The sequence below is a fragment of the Haliotis asinina genome, chromosome 4, assembly GCF_037392515.1.
Source record: "Haliotis asinina isolate JCU_RB_2024 chromosome 4, JCU_Hal_asi_v2, whole genome shotgun sequence".
Lineage (NCBI taxonomy): Eukaryota > Metazoa > Mollusca > Gastropoda > Lepetellida > Haliotidae > Haliotis > Haliotis asinina.
The window spans coordinates 13718071-13745013 of record NC_090283.1 but is presented as its reverse complement, the minus strand read 5'-3'; the positions used below and the strand labels follow the sequence as shown (position 1 = coordinate 13745013).

Below are 26943 nucleotides of genomic sequence, written 5' to 3'. Positions count from 1 at the left end.
CTCATTGAGTGACACAATTTGTCGTAGAAAATTGAGTGCCCCCTTATGTTCATTATATAAACTGAAGAAGGCAAACTATCATGTACCCAACATATATATAACTTCTCAGTCATATGTAAATCATTGCTGTATATGGTACACACCTTTGGGTTGTTCCACCACTGCAGCTTCGATTTTCTCCAACCTCTTCATCACCTGGTCCAGCTGGTCCTTGCTGGCGGTGGAGGAGCAACAGACACATCTGCACAGTGCGTCCCACGCTCCTCCTTCATCCGACCCCGTGATCCGAGTCCACATCTTCTGTAATGCATTCATCTTCTTCTCCGGCTGTTGACCTGGAGGAGGCGCTGCTTGCTTAGTCTCGCGAGTTCCCCACGAGACTACGTGGAGGTTGCCAAGAGAGTAGATCATGAGGATCATTGACATGGCTGGGAGGGCCAGGAAATACAGGAAGCCGTGGATAATGCACGTTAACTCTTGAGGATGCAAGATGGCGGCTACGAAGAAGATCCCAGTGACGATCACAAGGAAAATGGTTGCAGTGGAACAGAATCCGAATGTTGCGGCCTGTTGAATCAGCCCTACTATCACCAGCATCATCACCAGACTGTAGACGATGGATATGATCGCGGCATAAGCAAGCTGAAAGATGACGTACGCTTTGTTATTAATATTGTTCAACAGGAGATATATTAATTTTGATAAAACTGAAACTATTACGTATGTCTGGCTTGAGTCTTTTAGGCACAAATGCCGCTTCTTATTTCAGATGCCAACACCTTTATCCTGAAACCTGCTTGATAACGTCAGGATTGTATGTATATATAAAACTGAATGCCCAGAGGAATATTTACCCTTTAAGTTATACAAATAGATGAGAGCTGCAGCAAGGACGTCGATCCTTTATTCGTTGAAGGTCTTGCATATAAAATACACGTACACGTACTATATATGATTCAAACCTCAAATACGTCCCCATGTATGTATTTTGTAGTATTCAGGTCGGAAATGCATCCCCATGTACGTATTAATAAGGAGCATATGTAATGGGCTGAATTCCACACAAAGGAGGGACATGATCAAAGGGTTACAATCTGATTATTACTACCCTGGATAGTGAGTGAGTGAGTGAGTTTAGTTTTACGCCGCACTCAACAATATTCCAGCTATATGGCGGCGGTCTGTAAATAATCGAGTCTGGTCCAGACAATCCAGTGACCAGCAACATGAGCATCGATCTGCGCAATTGGGAACCAAAGACATGTGCAAACCAAGTCAGCGAGTCTGACCACCCGATCCCGTTAGTCGCCTAATGGGTTGCTGAAGGCGTATTCTACCCCAGGACCTTCACGGGGCACTACCCTGGATAACCCAAGCTGCCACGTTGTTTATCCCACCAGATACCCATTTGCTGCTGGTTACTTGTGTCACGCGTGCCTCGTTGTGGGTCAGAACTGAAGTCCCAGAAGCTTGCGGGTTAAACCACGTATTCTAAATGAGTCAGGCCTCCAACGCACGTCATGCACGTATTGTGTATTAATCAGCTCTAAATTAAATCTTCATACACGTAATTGATATAGGCCTCACATAGGCCTGTCCTGACACATTTACGCCAAATACGAAAGCGAAATGTTTCTCGGGCATCGGCGCGTCACTTATGTTTGTGCGCGTTACATTTTTTATTGCCATTTAAAAATAATAGTTTTGACGTGGCCGCGTCCCGATCATCCATTTGTCCACTATGAGAAGGATTGTCTGAAAGAACGAGTGTGAATGAATCTACTACTCATTAACACCAGCTAAACTTCCCAAATTGTATTTCTGGGAGAAAAAAATGAAAATGTGTTCCTTCTTCAACACGGTTTTTTTTTCTATCAAAACTTTAAAGCAAAGTCCTACTGCCCTCGTCACTTTTGAAACAAATGTGCCCGTGAAATATTTATTTGTTTATGCAGACTTACCTGTATGTTGGTTTTGGCCACGAAGCAGAGAAGAACGAAGACAGCTACTGGTACGAGGTTGAGGATGAGTGCACCAAATAAAGGCATTTCAGGGAAGGCAACATTAATGGCTCCAACGATGAGGAGGAATATGGTTCCTGGAGTTATGATGGAGGATGCCATCAGTGCCATCTGGTAGATGATGTACAGGCAGGAGATATCTGCATTCTTCCTAGTGACACTCTTCCAGTCCTAAAATACAGCATAATTTCACGGTGTTAGTGACTCTGAAAGCTGTACATTTAATATATTTAGGGCTAGCTGATGGATGGTATTTTTATTTGCCGGTTGGTATATTTCAGTGAAGATATTTAAATTACAGGTTGTTTTAACTACAGGTTGTGTTTCCGATGTATTCGACATAACCACTGTTAACTGAAATATCCACAGTATCGTGCATATGCTTTTCGTTGACACAAACACGTCCTATCAAAATTCGGCTTTTTCGGAGTAAGTGAGTGAGTTTAGTTTTACCCCGCACTCATCAATATTCCAGCCATGTGGCGGCGGTCTGTAAATAATCGAGTCTAGACCAGACAATCCAGTGATCAAAAGCATGAGGATCGATCTGCACAACTAGGAACCGATGACACGTGTCAACCAAGTCAGTGAGGCTGACCGCCCGATCCCGTTAGTCACCTTTTATAGCAAACATGGGTTGCTGAAGGACTATTCTACCCCGGACCTTCATGGGTCGGCTTTTTCGGATCTTTGGGTGAAATGATGGGAAGGAAAACAACAATATGGTCTTATCTGAATACATATGACTTATGTGTGAGCGTGTAAAACTTGTGTCGACTTTTAATGTGTCATGTGACAGACATAGGCATCGTTGAGGAGAATATGCAACTTCGCAACAAGTGGAAACAAGTGCCTTTTAATATTGACAAAACCATACAAAATCTTACCCAAAGAAAAAGTACTTTTTAGGTTTTTGTTTTCAATCCCTGTCTCATATTTTAACAACATTTTCTTATGCACAAGAACCAATGTTGTAATATCCCATAGCCTTGGCAAATATAGGAAAGGACATGTTCCAGTTGGATTTGTCAAGGATAGGGTTGTTAGAAGCTTAGCGTGGACAAATAAATCGTGTAAATAGTGATTCGATGGTAGGTCATGATGATTTCATCCCACAATCGTTTGTGTTACTGGATGTTGAGTGTATATGAAGCCAAAGACTAAAATGGCGGTCTTCCGGATTTGCAGTAATTGTACCGCCAAGACTGTTCTGTGTATGTGAGCTCAGGGGCACGTCGAGCAATATGCTAAGGCCTAGTCTCTGAAGGGTCTAGGACAATTCCCACCCGGACAAATCCCACCCGGACAATTCCCACCCGTACAATTACCACCCGAAAATTTCCCACGTGGGGCAATTCCCACCTAGGACAATTCCCACCTAGGACAATTACCATTTAGGACAATTCCCACCTAGGACAATCCCCACCCCAAAATAAGAGTAACATGAAGAACATAGTTCAGTTTCAACATTTAATCATTTAAACATATGTGCCCTATAAAAGAAACATGAACTACCTTCTTCTTGACATGCTTTAGTATCAGTTTTACTGATCCTATTTAACACATAACAAATGATAGCATTTAAGTAAGGAAGCACTATTTTGTGACACACATAAGGTGGGGATTATAAGTGAGAATAACCGGGTGGGAATTGTCCTAGGTGGGAATTGCCCTAGGCGGGAATTGTCATAGGTGGGAATTGTCCAGGTGGCATTTGTCCGGGTGGATTTTGTCCGGGTGGGAATTGTCCTGCTCCCTTCTCTGAAGGCGTATAATTTGACAGGAGGAAATAGTTCCTTATAAATTCAAAAGGAACTCCAATATGAAGGTGAACCTGAGGGACTCGTGCTTCATTTAGCAGCGCTTTAGTATTGCAGAAATATTTGGTAGAAGGAAAATGATGCATTTCAGACAGGGAGCGAAATAGTTTCCAGTCTCTCTCTGAATGTTACCACCCCAGAACATAATTCACTAGACCCAAATCTGAACGTAGTAACTAATCAGAAGGCTACAAAACTAGATGAGAATAAGATATTGTCGGTATGACACAGGTTTCATCATTAAGCTGACAAAATGATGAACATGTTTTCAGGCCATACCATTGCATGATTTAAAAGTGTTTTATAACTTAACGGAGAGAATCACATATTTTCAAAATGACCCAATGAAATTTCACCAGCCAGTAAGGCCAAAGACTGTGGGGCTTTACTGGCCCGACTTGACTTTTATTAGCCACATGCCAGCGGACCAGTGGTTACTTCGCATGTCGTGTTCAGGGACTGTGAGTCTACAAGAGTACCTGGAGAAGGTCCAACGTGTTCGCCATCGTGGATGGAGTCCAGCGACGACGCTGATTGAAGAACTCGTAAAATCCTTCTGGTGCATATGTAAATGAATCGGAAGCTGCGCAGTACTCGACTCGGTAGCCTTGCTGTAGGAGCAGTGTGCACAACCATCGATCCTCGCCTTCAAGTAAAAGAAACTTGGGTTGTAAATATCATTTAAAGTCTCAACAGTTATTCAACACCTGCTGAGGATCGTGGAAGTTTGGACAAATATTTAATGACATCAGTAACATGACGTTTTACAACCATCACATAGGTCTGTTAATGAGGCGTTTCATCTGATAACGGGGTGGTAGGTTAGGCTAGTGGTTAAGGCGTTCGCTGGGCACGCTGAAGATCCAGGTTCGATTCTCCATGTGGGAACAATGTGTCCATTTCCGGTTTTCCCGGCGTCATTGCTGGAAACGCGTAAAACTATACTCATCCACCCTTTCTTCTGATACCTGTAGACTGGATCCTTTGTCAGACACCTGCAGTGTCCGTTTATACCTGAACATACAGGTGCAGTGCGAAATAGCCACTATTTCCCGCTAGTCCGTGTTTATTAAAATTCCAGTAGGGCCAGTAATTTTCCACAGTCACTGGCCCGATGCCTGGTGGATTGTCATGGAGTCATTGTGTAAATATATCGCTCTCTCTGACTTGTTAAGTAATTACACAATTTTAAATGATGCAAGATTGTGGCCTGGGTCATCATATTAGCAGTCTAATGATGAAACCCGTGTCTGCAATCAAATTTCGGACTAGTGAATAGTTTTGTGGGCTGGTAACTTCAGGCATAGCTAGCCCGACTGGAAAATCTGGAAACTATTTCACACACTGTACAAGTGGCCACACAACCAAGTCACAACTACAGGTTCAGTATAGGGCTGGCTAAACTTACATATCGTCGCATAGATTATTAATGACTATGGACATCCACACTGTGTTATCGATAATATTATTGTATATTAACTTTTGTGAAAGGAAACGTCATAATTTTCTCACATAATATACAAATTTAGAACTTCGACATTGTTCTGACCATTAATAACGGTCAGGACCCGTTTGGTTCACAATCCATTCGCCCATTGGTTTATCGATAATCAGACCTGATATCTTGGCAACTACTTCTCACACCCAAGTTTTGATCCGGTTGGCAGGAACAACGCCGAGAGACCGTAAATTTCGCCGTTAATTCGCAAATTCCCATGAGTACGCCAAACATTCCGACAGCAATTTCACCTTGTGTCATCGAATAACTTTACTTTGTGACCTCAGAGGCATGATGAGATTCTTTTGGGTACAATGTTGTTGTCTCTCCTCCGGAGTAAGAAGGTAATATTGTTTTCAGTCTTGGTTATCGTGGTAGTGGAATCAAGTTGAGGATATTGCCTGAACAGAGGTATGGTTTATGTTTTACGTTTCCATTCTCCAATCAGAGAAATCAAAATAGGGTTATTGTTTTCAATTCTCTCCCAAACCTCCCAAAAATTATTTGTTCCTCCGACGAATTACAGATACAGCGATAAAAGTATTAGATCTTTCAACTTAATATCGTTCACTTCCTGAATGATTTATATATCTTAATGATGTATGCCCCATTGTATATGTCACTTGCAAAACAAGTGCTGATAACAGCATAATATAGAAAAGAAGGGAAGATTGTTCAACATTTTTTTGTGAAAGTGGTGTCAGTTCTGAAGGGTCTGATATCTGATACTGGTCTGATATCGAGGACAGTACATCCTCATTACGTGTCCACGTGCATCAAAAGGAGGATGGATCATCAGTGATAACAAAGAACGATTTTTTGTCTAGTCTGGTCCAAAGTCGACACTTTACACACCCTTCACGATAAAGGCCTAGTATTGCTAACTGAGGCAATAAGTGCATGAGTAAGTTTTACACCGCACTCAGCGATATGGCGGTGGACTGTGAGCAATCAAATCTGGACCAGACTATTCAGTGATCAACAGCATGAGCATCGATCTACGCAATTGGGACACGACAACGTGTCAACCACGTCAGCGAGCATGACCATCCCGTTAATCGCCGCTTACGACAAGCGTGGGTTACGGAAGATCAGTTCTAACCCGGATCGTTATGTATCTACAGCAACAAACAACAGATAGGTTATCGATCAGGTTATAACCTATGATTGATTTTTGTCGTTGATTATTCTACATTTAATATGCTCATGATTTACCTTAGTGCGGCGAAGATGGGGTACACTAGCGGTAAAGGTGTTCGCTCGTCAAGCCGAAGATTCGAAGATATAGCTAAAACGGAGTAACACTAAACTCACGCACTCACGCACTCACGCACTCACTCACGCTCTTTCTTACCTTGATCATACTGCACGTAGTGTCTGGCCTCAGTTGGCGTTGTCGTGTAGCGTTTCATCACGTTGTCGTCCATCATGGCGGAGCCTCGGAACAGGCTGAAACACCCGGGGCTGCACAGGACGCAGCCAATCACATGCTCTGTTGCTTTCTGCAGCCAATGACTGACAGCATACTCAAACTTCTGGTACCACACCATTGGACCTGGTAAGAAACGCAGTAATATACACTGGCAAGATGGTTCGTCATTGATGGTTTGTGTTGTTTGAATTATTCGTTTCACAACAACACCGGATTGTCTGGTCCAGAATAGACTATTTACAGACCACCGTCATATAGCAGTAACATTGCTGAGTGTGGCGTTGAACAACACATAAACCAACCACAAAAGCATCCATAAGGTTGTTGGTTTGGTTAGTTACAGAATGTCAAACGGAACCATTCCATTTGGACAGTTTGCAGAGCGTATTCCAAATAATATGTCCCACTACCTTAGGACGTTGTTAGGGTTTGGATCTGATGGTCCCGTCGATACCTTTAAGTCCCGCCCATATTAAACCATTTCAGATACTCCCGGGTAAACAGACATTGTGTAAGCTATATCACGAGCTATGTACAAAAGTACAAGAGGGGTATATGTAATTACTTGTTAATACTCGTAATGTCCAGTTTTGTTGCGTTTACGGTTTAGAGGATCACGTGTGCATGTCTGTCGTAAAAGTCAGCCTAAATGGGGATCGGGTGGTCGAACTACCAATCTCAGATAGTTGCTCAGGCTTACTGATCCTGATCGATTATTAACACTTTAGTGATATAAATAATATTCACGTCTGTAGCGCTTCCATACGCCAAGTGAATGCTCAAAGCTCATGCACACAGATGCTGAGCGATATGTAGCCTTATTTAAAACATCTTATGAAAAGTCTCTATTGGTCATGGGTATTCAAATTTTATCCCGTGTCTTTGCTCCCCACCTGAGCCAATTGGATGTATTCTTCCACACGCAGCTCCTACGTTCGGGTCCCGCCTCATCCTGTCCACCAACATTCGGAGAGCCTCGGGTTGAAAATCGACGTCACCATCAAGAGCCAATAGGAACGTGTTATCGGCTCGTACGCGCTTCCGGTTGATGTCGATTTGCTCAGACATGAGCCTATTGGCCAGGAAGTAATATAGGTACATCACCTGCAAGGACGACATGGTGAGTTGAAGTCATGTTCCTCTCATCTGTGCTGACAGTGATAATAGTATAATTATGATACAATCCATACAATCCAGTGATTAACAGCATGAGCATCAGTCTATTTTTTTGACTGGATATCGCTGCACTAATGCTGCTTGTGGCGTTAAACAACAATTATACAAAAATACAAATACGTTTTTAATGTTCGTAGGCTGGTTGGTTTATGGTTTAACACCGCACTCAGCAACATACAAGCTATACGGTGGTTGTCTGTAAATATTTGAGTCTGGTCCAGATAATCCAGTGATTAAAAGCATGAGCATCGATCTACGCAATTGAGTTATGATGACACGTTTCAACGTGTCCCGCTAGTCGCTCTTACGAAAGTATGGGTTACTGAAGATCAATCCTAACCCAGATCTAAACCTCACAAGACACTGGAATTTAGCCAGAAATGTTCAAATATTTAAAGAAACAGATCAAATATTTAAACACAGACCAATACCTCAAGCACATCCATGTTGACACTGTAAGCACAACCAGTAGTCATTTTCTTTCTTTTTGTTTTTGGTTTCTGTTTCCGATCATATCCATTATATATGGATTATCATATTGTATATCCGTTATGTATGGATTATTATATTGTATATCCATTATGTATGGATTATTATATTGTATATCCATTATGTATGGATTATTATATTGTATATCCATTATGTATGGATTATTATATTGTATATCCATTATGTCTGGACTATTGTATTGTATGTCCATTATGTGTGGATTATTGTATTGTATATCCATTATGTATGGATTATTATATTGTATATCCATTATTATCAATTATTATATTGTATATCCATTATATATTTTACACAACTGCAAGGTGATTTGTAATATATTCCACAACATAACATGCATAATGGAAGGCCAAGGTTATCCGATCTCTTAATTTATTCTTATTGAGCCATATTGGTTCCTCATCTTATCATTTAATCATTATCGAAATCACAATCACATGTAGAAGAATACATTAAGTGAAAGGAAAAGGTTCAACACTTAATTTACCTGTGTATTAAAACCAGTACTCAGGATACTCTCGGTTATATTTTTCCTAAAGGCGATAGTTAATTATGAGAAACATCTGTTTAATCATCACAGACGTTTGTATTTAGTATCGGAGTGGATGTCTGATACCAGGAACTGTAACTTTGGAATATGTTGGAACATGGTACACTCAGTTACTTAGTGCAAATGATGTGGATGTGAAATTCGCGATATTTTGCCCCCACTGAATAAACTGCTGTATTATCGAGACTGATCGGACATCTTTTCATTTTGCTTACCAAACACCTGAAATGATCCGTGTTCCTTCAAGTACATACTTGTGACTGAAATGTGTTGAAAACGCCCGCTTGATAGGCCTACCTGATTTACATCTGCCCAATCCTTGACCCATCTGTCTCCTGCTGTTTGCCAACTTTGACAATCCCTCTGCCGTGTCTAAACTGATCCCTGCCTAGCTCGCGACACGTCTGTCTCCACGTCTGTTACACCCGCTTCTAACCCCCACACTGTCTAACTCTGACCCTACCTCTCTGGCAATGCTGATCTTGAACTGTCTAACTGTTGGAATTTCCCCCTCTACCTCCGTCGCACTCTCGATGCTGATGATCCAAGTCTGCCAAATCGCGACATATCTGACCTCACACCTACCAAACCATCAACGCCCCTGACCCTGAGCTTCCTCACTCTGGGAATACCAGAATATCTGGGAATACCTTGACGTTCCTGTCCCCGAACTTTCTATCTCTTTACTTACTTTCCAGTCATTCCTAAGTCTGCCTCTCCAGTCCTACCTCTACCGATACGTTGGCGTCACGACATTTCTACCTGTGCTAAGGTCTCTCCCTACCTGACTCCATCTCTTTCGGTGACGTATTTTCATCTTGTCCTTCAGATGCACCGTCAGCGTGTTGCCCCCTTGAAGTGTCCACACCAGCCGGCCCCCATAAGGAGTCTCAGTACGTGTTGGAGCGGGGATAGTATGTGGCGTGTTGTATTCGTCTCTGTGTAGAACATAGTGAGTGAGCTTAGTTTTTACGCGGCGTTTAGTTATATTCAAGCAATATCACGGCGTATAACCAGAAATGGGCTTCAAATGTCGACATCATTTAACCACTACGCTACGCTGGATCATAAAACGCCTTTTCTAAAATCCAGCATTTAATTTTGGGACTGCTCTATGGTGTAAAGAGTCGAAGATCGGAATACCGGTGGTTCATCCCCTGAGCAGCACTAACCGATGGCGATTGTTGTTGCCTTGCATGAAGAGTGACATTAGATGAAACAGTCTTGTCGGCCCCCTAGAACTTTCCATATCACTTAAGGCTAACACAATAACACTGTAATACGTCTTGAGTAGTACTTGCAGCAACCCTCGCAAACCACACGCATATACGGACGCAGAGCAGCAAGTACACACCTGCGTGCATACGGACTCATGAATCTCAAGGTTAGAATTGATTTTCAGCAACTCATGCTTTCCGTTTGGAGAGACTAAAATGATACGGTTGTCAGACTCGCTAATTTGATTGATACGTCATCGTATCCGATTTGCATAGATGGATCCTCATGCTGTTGATCACTGGATTGTCTGGTCCAGACTCGATTATTTACACACCGCCGCCATACAGCTGGATTACTGCTGAGTGCGACGTTAAACAGCAAACAACTTAAAGAGAGGAAGTCCGACGTTCGTCCAGACCAGCGTCAATGACGTACCGTAAGGCGACGTTAATCACCCGCAGAAGTTGCTTCACCCAGTCGTTGACGTCGTAATCCACATCGCCGTCTTTGTGAGGCTGAAAGGCGTCGTCGAAGAAGATGTGAGCTGAAACAGACAAACTTAACAATCAACAGATCTGCCATCAAATCTTTGATGTTTGTATAGGGAAATTTCAAAAATATTATTTATAGGACAACTAATTCGAAGACGCCTCGCTCCAAGCTGATATTAATAATCTATATCTGTAAGTATCTATGGATCAGTGGTTAAAGGGGCACTGATGCGGGGCGAATAATGTTTCTCGCCAATGGTCTAACTGTAAAACCAAACTGCAAATTGGTCAGCACCCGCTCCCTCGACCGTGACGGACAAAGGGACTGGGGTCCGGTCCATATTAGGAGAATATCTTCACCTAAACAGTCAGGAGGCTGGATACCCATCATATGCCATTATTTAAAAACAACAAAATAACAAAGTAACAAAATATCCCAGCAGTGTAGGTTTTTTTTTCCGGATGCTTGGATGGTATAGTGACTGATCCAATTCGATCCTATTTCTGTGTTTTTTACCTCGATACTAGTATTTAATCATGTCATGTGAAAATATATCTACAGGCACATAGCAAACCATTTGTTTCAGTCCGAAAGAATGGAAAGCTTTATATCTAGATAGTTTTGAGTGTTTCCCAAACTGTGATAGCAAATATCATACGTAAATTTTGGTAGATATGGTAGCTACCCTGGTTTATTATCTATGATAATAAAAACACAGAGTTGATTTATTTGTATTCGTAAACTAAAAACAAAGATTTTGCCATTGGTAGAGAAATCTGAAAATTGTCTTATCAAAAAATGATTACACCTATTTACCCAAGTACACAGCAAATGCCTGTGTGTATTTCTTATGTAACGAAGTTCCGTTGGTATCCTCAAAACAGTTTCGGCCCATAAGTATTTTCAGGCTGCATGCGACACTGAGATTACATCTTTCTTGCTGTAACTCGCGTTTGATGGTGTAAACCTACACGTGTAATTTGTCATCATTCTCTTGATGGTCAGTTAATGATTTTATGACAGGTATAATTAGGACAAATACACCTCAACTTCTAAAATGCCTCTCAAACAAGGTATAATTAGTGGTAACGCCACTCAGGTTACTCAATAAAGGTTCCCTTTTTCTCATTTCTCCTGTCTGGAGTAAATACTCAACATTATAAATTAAGGCCTGTAGTGGCAAATGTTTTTTACGTTATGTAATATGTGCATGTAAGTGATGCAAGAGGGTTTATCAGCTGAGTTACTAAAACAAACATCGATCAAAGGATTAACCGATAACACACTGATTGATTAATTGCTTTTATCTTCTACAGCGGATTTGTCAAAATGCACTGTGTGTTGATGTACTAATCTATACTGACTACACCCTGTCGTAAAGTGCGAGTGTAAAAACAGCATCCTCCCTTCAAAGAATTAACCACGTGCACCATTGCGTTGATTGATTGATTGCTCATTATTGGTTAACTAAATTACCTAGAATGGCGGACATCATACAGTTAGTTGCCAGGTGTGCTATCTTGGGTGACCAATGAGAAGTTTATCAGGTTTTGACCAATGTGAAAGACCTGAAACGATGTGTTACTTTTTCGCAAATTAGACTGTTGTAAGAAACACGACACAGAGCAGGATTATTTGCCAGCTGCAGATGAATGGAATATCGTTCTTTTATGTGGATATTGATGGATACATTCCTGAACAAGGTAGTAGCCTGACATTGTTGCTATAAAATTAGTCTGTTTTACATTCATTATTTGCATTTTGTTTTAATATATTAGTTGTAGCATTCAGCAGAATCTATATGACAGAAAATACACACTAGATTGCGTATGTGTGTGAAATAGGATCCACATTGGCAGCCTATACAATGTTTAAATGTTACAGTCATGTTAGAAATTTACTATAAGTACAAACAGACCGTGTATTCTTTTATTAACTTTAAACATCATACAAATATGACAATAAACTAATTAGGGTTATGATACAAAATATAGAGACGTACATTGGCTTCGTTATTTTCCCGTCCTAATAGTTTTTTACCATTTCTACCAATGGCAGATGATTAACCTTCAAAGTGCTTCATTTGTTTTCATAATGCATTTGTAATGAAGTAAAAATGACTTCACCTTAGTTGATCTGTCCATAATTAAACTCTCAATTGCGCCTACGGACTGAGGTCACAAACCAGTCACGAATTCTGGGATATCATCCGGGTACTCAGGGGAGAAAAACAATAACAAAAGTTTAAACGGGTCCACGGAAATTGCTCCGCCTCAGTGCCCTTTTAATTAATATAGGGAAGGTGCGCGATATTACTGGCAGAACAACTAGTTTTTTAGATTCTTTCTTCAGTCTCCTTGAGATCAATATCCGTTAGTATGAACACTCAGAACAGCCCAGCGATCAAATAATTCATGTTTAGTTTTGAATGTGGTGTGATACTATTTACATGACAACTAGTTCGAAGACTCGTAGTTAATCTGTATCTTTAAGCATCAACATGTCAGCGATCAAATGTCTGACGTAGAAATCTATATCCGAAAAAGTATCAACAGACCAGCGGGATCAAAGCTTCCATGCTGATTTGCATTTTGAGGCGCCGTATACGCCGTATTGAGAGGTCAATTAGTTCGAATATTCCTTACCTTCAAACTCGTAGTAATCAATATCGGTCTCAAACGTTTTGATGGCTTTTCGCCTGGCACTCTGATCCTCATCCAGTCTGGGGAGAAATATGTTCAAAATATTGAAACATAGATCACAATATATTTTAGACACAGAAGTTTGGGGTTATTTTTTCACAGGATGACAACTGATCATGAACGTTTATACAAACGTTCAGTATTATGTTTGAAGGTGAACTTGTTTGGCAGGTCCACCTAGATCATCAGAGCATGTCAGCTTACTTTATTCATTATTGCATTTAGAAACGTTTGTATGTCGCGATTCGATAATTCGATACACATAAAAATCTAAGTCTTGGCCGTATACAGAATTTACTAATAATGCTGAAGATTATTAACAGAGCACTGTATCCATCCACAATGTGCTTACTCAAGGCGAATAAAATGTGAGAAAAAGTAAACGACATGAAATAATAGTATGAAATACAGCCTTTGAATAAGAGCATGGAAGAAGGCCTGTGAATAACGGCAGGATGTGAAGTCTATGAGTTAGTGTCTTCGAATGACAGCGTGTAAAAAGTATACGAATAATAGCCTAAAAATATATGCGTCTTGAGTTTTGACTTGAATACAGGTAACTATTATGAAAGCTTGATGTCCAGTCCAGATGTTTCACACATGAGGTCCATTGCTGGTCAGATTGCACTGAATAAAACATTGTCCCACTAATGTGTTCAAACAAAGGAGATCATATGCTTCTCTAGATGCTAATGCGGTCTGATGTACGCCTCGTTCTAGCAGTGTTATTACTCGGCTGTAGGTGTGCGTCTCTTTGGAAGGGATAACACTGCTACAAAGAGCCATACATCAGACCGAATTAACCGAGAAAGAAGCATACAACGTGTTTATCCTACTGTCATATTAAATTACAAAATATCATTTCATTTTGTTATGAAGATCGCTACCCACTATGTAAAATGTAAACAAAATGGCGCCTGCCTCTCGGCTGGATTTTTAAAACCAGTGAAACATAATCTGACAGGGTTAAAACTGCTCTAAAAATGATTAGTTATGTTTATGTTGAGTGTGCAAAAGATGTAATGTATAAAATATATAAATAAAGTGGTGAAAGTGAACTCAAAAACAGCTGATCGAACGGTATAGAGCTCCGGGCACTGCATGTGTCACGTGTATACGCTGCGTTTGCAATGCTTTAATTTGCCAGTCGGCCATCGGGGCCTGCAGACTTCAAAACGTACAGTCCCTGAATGAAAATCTGCAGGCCCATTTCTTTACATTCAAACAAATAATAACAAAACAGACTACACTGTTCACATTCCTACGATCAGAACGCTGAAGTATCAGGAAGTGAAAAATAAAGTTATCGTAACTTGACAAACCGTGGATGATTCCCGAAGGTTAATAAAAAAAGAAAGAAAGAAAACAATTATGAGAAAACATTCCAGTTAAGAAAAGACAGAGAATTTACTGAAGGCAACGAGGGACTGCAAATATTAACCCGGCCGGCCCGATACAATAACAACCGGCACCGGGCCTCCGGGCAGACGGTTTTTTCGAAGGCGGTGTAAACATGAGACAGCTGATATTCTCACCTATACACTGATCTCAGCATCTGTATCATTTCATTCTCCGATTCATGCCACATGGTAGCACACACATAGATCATAGGGGTGTCGTCCTTCCTCATAGTGGTGGTGTCCCTCAAGTCAAAGACATCACTGTCGCCGAGGTGAGGAACGTTCACTCGTGATACATTTTTCTCCTGAAACAAATGGCATGTATCATCAAAGTACGAGCTAAAGGTATTCTCCCTTTGACAAAACTATTAGCACTATTATTAACGCAAACGCTCCGTGACACAAACTGATGAAAGAAGATTTATCTCATGAAGGGGATACATGTGTAGATATATATGATCTTACACCTCAGATTGTGTCGCAATTATGTGAAGCCCATAAAGTAATGAGTTCGAAGTAATGAGTTCCCATTTTCTTATGATGCGTGTGTGTCATTCTGTAATACGTATCCTGAAACAAATAATTCCATGAATATATGGCATGTAAAGAATGCCACAGTCTTTGAACTACGTTTCATATATTTCATGATTGTAACTTATGAACTGTTATTTCTGTGAAACATGCTCATTTCAGAGAGTAGATTTAGTATACGACATGGCCAAGTAATCAAAAATACCTTCTTCAGTCTGTTCTATTTTTGAACATAATGCCAAAAGGGTAACTATTTCAGGTAATTATTTACAGTTGAGAGAAGATAGATAACACTCCTAATGTGAGCTAATTGGGGTGGCACAATTGTTAAAGTGTTTGCTTGTCACTCCGAATACCTAAATTCAATTTCTTTTTTCAATTACAGTGCTTGAAACTATGTCAGCGATTCCTACCCGGAACATTTACGGTAGTCTAGTGGTTAAAACGATGGCTTGTCACCCCGAAGATTCGAATCCCCACATGGGTACAGTATCTGGTAGGGCTGGAACGGGTAATCGGTTACTCGAATCCGTCCCATTTCCAGGAATCGAGTACCCGGAAAGAGAGATAACTATGAAATGGCAAGGGCAGATAATAACATGTCTTTTTTCATTACTGACCTAACACACATTTGCTCCACTGGTATTGTCCGCTAATGGAGCTTATTACTAACGACTGTAATTTATCTGCGCATGAGCAGTGCGTAGTAAAGTGACAGTAACAGCAGGAAAAATGTTCTGTGACTTTACGAGGAACATACGTAATAGTGTTATTCTTACACTGGTTAAACAGACGTATATAAATAGCTACAGATACGTTTTAATGTCTTATTGCCACCCTTTAAAATGTTGAATAAAAATCTCTGTCAAATCGTGATTGAATATTCAGAACGTAGACAGAAAGGGCTGTATTCTTTACATTTCCGGGAACTCGATTCCTCTCTCTGCTCCCATCCCCTTAGATGGTACCGTAATATCCCAAAAGAACGACCCATATCCTCATAAAAACCATTCATATTCATTGAATATCAAGTCACGACTATACTGTCAAGTGTAGACCTTTGCTCATAAAATCAATCCATCGTTCATTCAACTTAAGAAGCTTTCGAATATTACTGGCAAGGCAAAATAAAAAAATAACCAATGTTGATGGGTTTTTTTTCGCATCCCATAAGTAATAGGACCGATAGGTCGTTTTTCTGTTTTCTATTTTTTAAATCATGTTTTGATGATTGACTGGTTGATATTTTATGTCGCCCAAAACAAGGCCCCTACGTTGTGAAATACATTTCAGTTAGGTGACACGCGAAAAGTAGATTGATGGTATGCCCCTCCAGATTGTCCCATGACACAGATAACTTTTCATCAGGGTTAAGACAACAAACTTTCAGATAAATAAAGGTTATATTTATAAAACCGACACTTTAAGAAGATTTGAATTTGTTATAGAGGCCTATTGTTGTCTACTATCGGACTGCCGAGTAATGTAGCCTATACTAAACAAACAACTCACACCGAGCTGGGTCACATAAATATTCTGTTACGCTTTATTAGCTGAAGTCAGTAAGATAAATGTATGACTCTCAAGGACTTCAAGGAGCTCCCAATGGCTGTACACGTACTTGGCATTGTTTATGGTCAACCCGACCTTGCAGTTTATTACATTCACGACAATAAAGCAAACCTTGGGTGTACGGGTAGAAATGTAGGTATTTGGCTTTAGCCACGGAGTTGTGTTGAATTTCGAGTTAAATAAAATGATTCAATCTATTTGTAATGTTGGAACTAGATGAATCATAGATCCTTGTGAATCCTGAGTCAGGGCCACGGGGTAGTCTAGTGGTTTAAGCGTTCTCTCTTTACACAGAAGGGCAGGGTTCGATACCCCACATTAGTACAACACATGAAGCCCTATTGTCCCCGCCGTGAATTTGCTGTAATATTGCCAAACGTGGCGTAAAACTCACTCACTCACTTCTTAGTAAAAAATTATTTTAGTCAGACTGGACGAGAACACTATGGTATATAGAATACAGAATGGTATATAGCTGGATATTTGGTGAAACTACGATCACTTCAAGAACACTATGGTATATAGAATACAGAATGGTATATAGCTGAATATTTGGTGAAACTACGATCACTTCAATGAATTCAAACCATGCAGCAACTCAATAAAGGAAAGAGTGAGTGCGCTTTTACGCCGTTTTTAGTAATATTCCAGCAATCCACTGCAGGGGACACCAGAAATGGGCTCCACACATTGTACCCATCTGTGGAATCGAATGCGGGTCTTGAGCGTGACAAGCAAGGACTTAAACCACTAGGCTACCGACCCTATTCATACAGGAGTTAACATCTGAACCATTGGGCGAAAGGACGAGAGTATTGCTAGTCTGCTATGTGAAACTAGGTCACTCGTTCACAAAGCTTACCCATGGCAAAGGCAGTTAACCGTTAAACGTATCTTGTGGAACTGAAACGTTTTTCAAAAGGACAAAGACAGCTGTAATCTTTTGAAGAGTGTAAAAGCCTCTCGTGACAGAAACACGCTGAGCAATTCAATAAGATTTACAGGGAAAACTCTAAGAAACATAACACACCACTGTGGACAGGACAAGGAAATATTGTGCTTCAAAACATCCGGGTAATCTATGGACGTTAACCCATGAAGCAGCTACACCCACACACAGACCAACAGCCCAGGGATAACGTGCGGACTGGGCATATCCTCATAGGTATAGGTGCGTCTCTCATACTGAATCAAACCCAAAATGTACACCGCACCCCCATCGATTTAGAGTTATACAACCCTCCCATATAACTCCATGTTCCCAATCCTTCACATGACACTCCACCTTCATAACTTTAGAAATTATGAAGGGTCTACAAAAACACTCCCAATCGAGTTACTCTTTCTGTGTACCCGGATCCAAATCTCCGCAAATACAGCCTGCCATCCAAAAACTAGAAGACATGTTGCATCTGCTCTCACACAAACACTCGACCTACCAACCCAACAATACATCATATCTACCCGATCCAGATCTCCTCGAATACACCCTGCCCTCCAAGCATTAGAAGACACAAACATTGTACCAACCAAACAAACAATATATGCGCATACCTTGATCCATATCCCATACACCCCTCAAAGATTACAAAAGAAGACATATTGTGTCTACTCTGACCTATCAACTCAACAATACATTCGGTCTACCCCGATCCAAATCTCCTCATATACACCTGCCATCCAAACACTAGACGATATGCTGCATCTGCTCTCACACAAACACTCGACCTACCAACTCAACAATACATTTTGTCAACCCCGATCCATAACCCTTCACACATACCCCGCCCTCCAAACACTTGATGACACATTACAAACACTCGACTTCCCATATAAGTCTCCTCTGCCACCCCGTACCCGCACTTCACCCTTCTAACACCAAAAGACACGCTGCATGAGGGTCTCACACACTGCACTCACATGAACAAGGTACACATTACTGTGTATTCTCTCTTCCTCTCTGTTTCTTTCAAAAATAGCGTTAAAGACATTGAAATCTTCAGATGAGTCGGTTTGTTTTTATACCTATGTTTGGAAGGTTCTGTAATAGTATTTGGGATTCACATTTAAACGCTGGCCTTTGACATCGAGAGCAGTTCCTTAAACCATTATGAACACGCAGAATGTCTCATTATCAAGAGTGAGAAAGTGAGTGGGTTTAGTTTTACACCGCACTCAGCAGTAACCCAGATATATCATGGTGGTGTAAATAACAGTCTGGACCAGACAATCCAGTGATCAACAGTTGACCACCGATTTACGCAACTGGGGCACGATGACTTGCATTAATCAAGTCTGCGAGTCTGACAGTCGATCTCGTTAGTCGCCTCTCACGAGACACATGGCTGACTGATGATAAATTCTAACCCAGATGTTCTCGGGTCTCATCAAGAATGACCACTGACAGCAATACTTCACTCTCATCATCAAGATTGGTCATTGATGGCGATACTTCACGTACCTTCGTTTCTATGTGGGCTTCCTTCACACGCTTCCGGTTCAGGATCAGTGACTGGTCAAGCAGTATTCCACAGTACAGCGGCTTGGCAAATAACCTGTAATATTCGTAACTGGTTTATGAGTTGGGCTGCCACTGGATTTAACAACTTATACAAGTGAAAAATACAAAGTGCTTTACGGCAAATACATTTTGAGAAATATTTGCGCTCTTTAATGTCACTTACAAACCAGCGAATCGGCATATCCGTAAATATCTGTACACGTATGCATAAGTATAGTGTTTCAAAGCAAGATAGCCCGGAAAGCATGGTCTCCGAACACACTGGATATTGACTGTCGAGAATTTATCATAGGTTACGAAATAATACCAGTTCTCCTACCTGTATGTCCTGGCCAGTCTCTCGTCGCTCGGATGCCAAATATGATCGACAATGCAAAATAAGGTTATGTACCCAAACACGCCGATCGGAATCCAGTAATCCACGGTAAACTGCAGCAGGAAGTCTGAGAACTCTGGAATTGGTTGCACCCACTCGAAGCTGCAGCCCAGGAACTGTCCATTAATATTACTGACGGAGTAGGAAAGCAGGATGAGACCAAACGTAACAGGCGTCGAAAACAACATTGGGACTGAAAAACACGGGATCTGTGCACGCACCTTGCAGCAGGCCTTGGACATGCCGTAGCACACCGCGCTGCACAGAATGCACACTGCAGCTACCAGAAAAGGGATTTGCGCAGAGCATGAAGATGTTGCATCTCTAACATCTTCAAGAGTCATCGTCCCATATATGGAGCATCCTGTAGCATTCTTCTTTGTAAGGAAAAAAGTTGCGGCGCAGTCATCGCCACCAGGAGCAAAGATTACAGCCGGAACAACAAGTGTAGTAATTATTTTAATGACGGAGGTAATTAAATCAATCTTCACCCTCTGTTCACGGATGTTACGTCGTATTGTAGCCAAACCTTTGATTCCACTCACGTAGTTCTCCCACCACGTGACCGATATCAGAACGAGGCTGACAGGAAGTAGAATTGCGTTTGTGATGTTGTCTTGCTGGGTGTATGTTCTCAGTGCCCACAGGGCAACAGTCGTTATGTGTACAACTGCCAGGACGCAGTTCAAAACTCCCTTCACGACCTTCATTGCTGTTGATTGCGTGGAGTCATTTCCTGTGTCAGCATTGCCATTCTGTTCCTTTCTTTCAAATATTCTGAAGATCGCAGGAATCACAGCTACGCTAAACGTCACAAAAAAACCGAGCAACGGGTCAACGTTTGGGAGGACGAGGAAGACAAAGACGCAGAGGCCGATGGAGTGAATGATCTCGACGAGGCTTGCCTGGAGATAGAAAGACATCATCGGTACCAGTTATATTTGTATGGAAACAAACGGGATTACCACAGCAGTACAGTGTAGTTCTTGTCCTTTAAGGAGCTTGCACTTACAATTTCATTAACGACTCACCCAACACTATTCCAGGTAAATAGTCGCGGCCTGCAAATAATCAAATCTGGATCAGACAATCCAGTGGTCAGCAGGATGAACACCGGTCTACGTAACTGGATTACACTGACATGTGTCAGCTGATACGCATAAAGTATAAATTGCTGAAGGCCAGTTGTAATCCGGATCTCAATCTCACAAGACACTGATATTTGACCAGAAGTGTTCAAGTATTTAAAAATAAACGTGTAAGTGCGTACTTGCAGCGCGTCATGAGTTACCCAATAAGTTGGTTGCTTCGTTACTGACACCTAAAATGCCGATCAAACAATCAATAGCTGCCTGTGTCTGTTATTTCACCCATCAGTCGTGACCATTGTCCGCATGATCACTGATTCTTTCCCAGTCACCGAGGCTGACCACCCGATAACGATAGTCGCCTTTTAGTGCAAGTGCGTGTAGCTGAACACCAATCCTCTGTAGAGTGGAACCAATAGCCAAAGTATATTTTATGGAAAACGAAGTCTTGACTTTCTTTGAATAAGTTTTAACTGGTAACAACTCATGGAACACTGTGTGCACAAATCACGAATAGGGAACACTCCCCTGGCCCGTTTCAGTCTTATAACAAATGCAGGCATCTTCAGACTTTGTTTTGTAATCTACCTGATTTGTGTGACAAATCGAATAACACAGACTAAGAACACATAAATGTAATTACAGTAAGGTTGATGTTCCCCTTTTTTATAAGTACAACACTCTCCATCAGAACCAGGGACAGTTGGTGGGATACAGCTTGTAACTTTGGAAAAATAAATCTCATAGATGTCTCGTTGAAAACAAAAATCATGGAATCCACGTTACTACCATCTGCAATCTACCTTACCATTTAGTTTCAATCATCATAATGTTACATGAAACAAATATGGAATAAAACTTTGCCTTTTGCATAATCTCAGCTACTATTGACCACAAATCAATACAGTGTTCTTCTTGAAAAGGGCACAGATGGGGATAATGAAGAACTTCGGAAAATGTAACATTTTTGGTAATCTCTGTTACCCCTCATTGTATGATAGCTCTGTAGCTCATAATACACTTATTATCATAATACACTTATTATCATAATACACTTATTATCATAACTTATTACAAACAAATGAATATTATGTATTGATGAAACAAAACCTATAGATGCCATGGAAAGGTATCGAAGGATAGCATTGTTAGAGGGAGTCCGATTAGGTTAAGAATGTTCACTTTAATGTAATTTCGTTACCAAGGTCAAGACGCCTTAGAAACATAACCTAGCAAATGCATTGATTAAGTCATTAGCTGGATTTTATATAGTGCGTATTGTATTAGCGATAGGTATTAGTTCTATAAGAAAAGAATGTATTTTCGCTGCCAAGTAGATCACATGTCATCTCGTACATTGCATCACAGGGATTTTTGTCTTGTTCTTTTTGTATCATCTGTGACATATTACTGCAATTTGCTGTATCCTCTTGAAGCATCTGCCTCGCTATGTCGGTTACGTCCAGTATTTTATGTTAAATATTGTTATATGTAGGTCAGGTAGGTTACGCCCTTAAAAGAACGAAACGATATAAACTTTAATTATGTTTTTATTGTAAAGGAATCTGGAGTAACCTGCTGTTTAGCTTTAACACATTTTCCTCATTACTTTTTGAGCTATTTCACATCATTTTGAGATTTTAACAAGGTATTTGCGTGTTCTAGACTTTGTTAATTCATTAGTAACGTAGATCACGCATACGAGGGGATGTCAATACGTTTTGAGCCTTGAGCATTTTTCATACCCAGATGTTACAGCCTATGGTACGACATTGAACCTTGGGGTGTAGCTGATGTGATATATGAGTTTGGGTATCCTACTCTCAGAAGTTATGGAACAGCTCACATTGACAGAAACACACACACACACACACACACACACACACACACACACACACACACACACACACACACACACACACACACACACACACACACACACACACACACACACACACACACACACACACACACACACACACACACGCACACCACGGCAGGGAAAATGAATAAAATTGAGTATAGAGCAGTAATTAAGTTTTTAGTTCTTGAAGGAAACTCGGCGAAGAACATTGAAGAAAGGCTTTCAGCAGTTTATGGGAAGTCTTCCCCTTCATCTGCTACCATCAAACGATGGGTCAATGAATTTAAACATGGTAGAGAGAGTCTTGAAGATGACCCCCGTCCAGGTCGCCCAACAGCAAGCACTAGTCAGGAAAACATTGACAGAGTGCATAGACTTGTGCTGGAAAATAGTCGAATCACACTCCACGAGATAGAGGAGACCACAGGCATTTCACACGGATCCATCGAGACAATTCTTCATGAACATCTCGTCACGTCTAAGGTGTGTGCAAGATGGGTGCCAAGAATGCTGACAGATGAAATGAAGCAAACAAGGGTCACCATAAGCAACTCCATGCTAACCAGATACAACAAGAATCCAGAAGATTTTCACTTTAGGCTAGTAACCTGTGATGAAACCTGGATCCACTACTATGATCCTGAGAGCAAACAAGAATCCATGGAATGGAAACATGTCACTTCTCCCAGGACCAAAAAGTTCAAAGCCTCCAGATCAGTGCAGAAGGTAATGGCGACAGTCATCTGGGATAGCAAAGGCGTCATCTACATAGATTACTTACCAAAAGGAAGAGACAATGAATGGGGAATATTACGCTAACTCGTTAAGGCAAGTGCGACAGTCAATGTAGGAGAAGCGCCGGGGCAAGATCAGACGTGGTATTCTTCTACATCAAGACAATGCTCCAGTACACACCTCTCGTGTTGCAGCTGCTGCTGTCCAGGAATGCGGGTACGAAAACTTGCCGCATCCCCCCCGCCCCTACTCTACCATCTGTTCCCAAATCTCAAGAAACACCTGTGTGGTCGTAGATTTCAGGATGATAATGAGCTTATTGCTGCTACTGAGGCTTGGTTTGAGGACCAAAATGGCGCCTTTTACAGAGATTTCATCAGCGACTGGCAGAAAAGATGTCTTGACTCACGGGGACTAATATTTTGTGTTTTTCGATGCAAGGCTCAAAACTTAATGACATCCCCTCGTAGAGATAATGTACAAAATGGTAATCTTGGCTAAGAAATATACTAAACGTCACTCTTTCTTTTCTCTTGAGAGAATAACATAATAGAATATTTATAAATGCTATTTCAGAAAACGTTTTCAGGACTCTCTGTCGTGGGTTGCATTGTACTACCGTCTGGCGACAAAAGTTAGTAATAAAATCAATCCATATGAATATCTGTAGGTAGTCAGATAAGCACGAGGGCGTGCCAGTTAACGCTGTTTGCGATGCCTCGGGGTTGATATTTAACCGCTAACATATTTTTAAATACAAATCCCAACTCCCCAGGCTACAGTTTAAGTGTGACACCAATATTCATAAATGGCTCCTCTTTACAGACAATCGGTGTGAACATCAATTCTAACATAGGTTCTTCACGGTACTATGAAACATGATTTCTGAGTATGTTTTCCAGTATCACTCACCACAATGACAGGTAGTACTTGCACCGATTTGTTCTGTTTTGTGATCATCCTCCACGTGCACGACATCGCCGTGAATACATAGGGGGCCCACATGACGAGAATAAGTGACCACACCCATTTCATGTCTACAATCAGGTCCTTCTGTTTCAACAGGAACCGTACCCTGTTGTTCCCATTATGAGCCGTATTGTTGTCTTTGATTTGTTCTTTGCCAAGTATAAAATGATCATGGATGGGTAGATGGTACGTCATATAGAATATGCAAAGTTTGGACATCACGGACGAACCGAGAATAAGACCAATGAAAACGATGTACGTAAACAATTTGACGATGGCGTTGATGGTCTTCCATATTTCGTATTCCGAGGAAGTTGACAGGCTCGTCTTGGCATCTTCTTGGAATATATCCCATGGCTTGGCTTTCTCTCTGAAAATAATCGAAAATGACCATCGATTATTTGTTATAAACTTTGCTTGTGATGCAATGTTGCGAAACCCCCTTCCAGACTGAACATTCATTTACCATAAATTATTTTTGGATGTTGTTTTAAGGCTTGATATATGTTTGTAAAATATTTATGTTAGACGGATCTACATTTTTTAACCAAAGGGGCATGGTCCTCGTGAGCTCACTGTTTTGAAATCGGTGAATCTGACAACGAATTGTAAAAGTACTTCAGCTATTCTTACGCATACGACTTTATATTTGATTAATTGAATACATTTACATGTTTATTGTGCGGCATTTGGTAATTAGCCATTAGCCACGCATGTATGTAATATAGTATACACGCAAGTATATCTTCATCAAACCCTACATCACAATGTGGCTGTGTGTATGAGCGGAGGCTTATTAAAGCAAGCAAAGCTAAGCTACTTACACATGAAAGGGTATGACTTCATCTGAAATTGCTTAAATTAAGAGAAGTTAAGCTGACCTAACCAAACCATACCGATTCTTTTCTTACCTTAACATGCTTTAGATTAGTTAAGAATATCTTACCTTACCTTACCTTACCTTACCTTACCTTACCTTACCTTACCTTACCTTACCTTACCTTACCTTACCTTACCTTACCTTACCTTACCTTACCTTACCTTACCTTACCTTAACTTTATGCAACCTAGCTTAGCTCAGCTTAGCTTACATTGGCTTATTTTACCTTATCACACCTTCGTACAAAGCTAAGCTAAGCTAACATTATCTAATCTAACATGATGTAATGCACTCTGTTCTAATCAGGAAATGCATTGTGCTGTGGCCAGTACTTGAATTACATCGAGTGCTGCAAGGGCTATTTGGGACAGTGCCAGCTCCACCTCCATCTCAACTATGACAGTCGTAAATTACTTACATGGGGGAGGTCCTACGACCGCTGTGAACGTTATTATCATACGATGAAACCCTGTTGACGGTGTCAGCCTCCTCGCTTACATACCCGGGATTGTCTGTTCCCGTTGCCATGGTAACGGATGTGATGTAGCGTCTCAAACCACCAACTCTACATCATCAGGTATTACTCTGAAGTTTCCCTTGGTTATCCCAGCACAGGTCGTCAGGTACCTAATGAATCCAAACACAAGTACATTAACACAAACATTAAACAAAGCACTCACACATGACTAATTACATGCAACTATTAACTCAAAGACATTAATCATTGGAGCATAAACACAAAGACGATACAAACTGTCTGTGACACGACAAACCCTGTGACACGACAAGCACTTTATCCGATCACACCCCGGGTAGGTCCACAGATTGACTCCACCCTCAAATAGCATATACCCATGGATACCCAGGGACAGAGGCAAGCGTCCGGCTGTTCCAAATAACACTCTTGTCTCCCTCGGACAGCGCCCGATTGTAACTGCGATAGGCGCGGCCGGTAAGGCTGTTCCAATTAAGAACAAATCTCGATTGTTTCCAATGGACACGCCTAACTGAACCCAGAACACACGAAACCGACAGACTGTTCCAAAGAACTGACTATTGTCTCCCACGGACACCACCCGATTGCACCCAGGATAGTCGCAGCCAGCCACTAACACTGTTTCACATATATGACTCTCCGCTCAGGAGTGAGCTTTTCTAAGAACTGACAACCATGTAAACTGACATCTGATAACAGAGGAGTTGTTTAGGTCCATATTGTGTTATCTGTACAAATTCGTCGCTCTGATAACCCGGATGTCGCGTTCCATTGCTTGAGCATGACGAGCTGTCGCTCACTGTTACTTCACCGACACGATTCATATCAGAGTCCTCTGTGAAGTCGTTTCAAATTGACGTTTCTGAACCTTGATACGAAAGTGGATTTACATACACAAATGATAATCGTTGAATGAGCTTGGCTTGAAGTATAACATATATATTGATATGTATGTATGTATGTATGTATGTATGTATGTATGTATGTATGTATGTATGTATGTATGTATGTATGTATGTATGTATGTGTGTGTGTGTGTGTGTGTGTGTGTGTGTGTGTGTGTGTGTGTGTGTATGTGTGTATGTGTGTATGTAA

At 41.0% G+C, this 26943-nt stretch overlaps 1 protein-coding gene across 3 annotated transcripts in view; it reads right to left on the bottom strand.

The window, feature by feature from the left end:
• Nucleotides 1–26450, bottom strand: part of LOC137281301 (chitin synthase chs-2-like) — a 32468-nt gene extending 6018 nt beyond the window's left edge. Inside the window, exons 1-14 of one of the 3 annotated variants that reach the window (XM_067812471.1) lie at nucleotides 26407–26450; nucleotides 25855–25979; nucleotides 24416–24842; nucleotides 19760–20721; nucleotides 19381–19474; nucleotides 14952–15121; nucleotides 13360–13436; nucleotides 10658–10766; nucleotides 9789–9942; nucleotides 7665–7875; nucleotides 6694–6894; nucleotides 4321–4487; nucleotides 1962–2192; nucleotides 144–642 (exon numbers count right to left, since the gene is read on the bottom strand). In XM_067812471.1, coding sequence (XP_067668572.1) covers nucleotides 144–642; nucleotides 1962–2192; nucleotides 4321–4487; nucleotides 6694–6894; nucleotides 7665–7875; nucleotides 9789–9942; nucleotides 10658–10766; nucleotides 13360–13436; nucleotides 14952–15121; nucleotides 19381–19474; nucleotides 19760–20721; nucleotides 24416–24842; nucleotides 25855–25880 — 3328 coding nt within the window. In that variant the 5' untranslated portion in view covers nucleotides 25881–25979; nucleotides 26407–26450. Of the gene's footprint in view, nucleotides 1–143; nucleotides 643–1961; nucleotides 2193–4320; nucleotides 4488–6693; nucleotides 6895–7664; nucleotides 7876–9788; nucleotides 9943–10657; nucleotides 10767–13359; nucleotides 13437–14951; nucleotides 15122–19380; nucleotides 19475–19759; nucleotides 20722–24415; nucleotides 24843–25854; nucleotides 25980–26125 lie in introns of all 3 variants that reach the window. The other 2 variants (XM_067812470.1, XM_067812472.1) reach the window with 2 other exon arrangements.
• Between the last annotated feature and the right edge of the window lie 493 nt (nucleotides 26451–26943).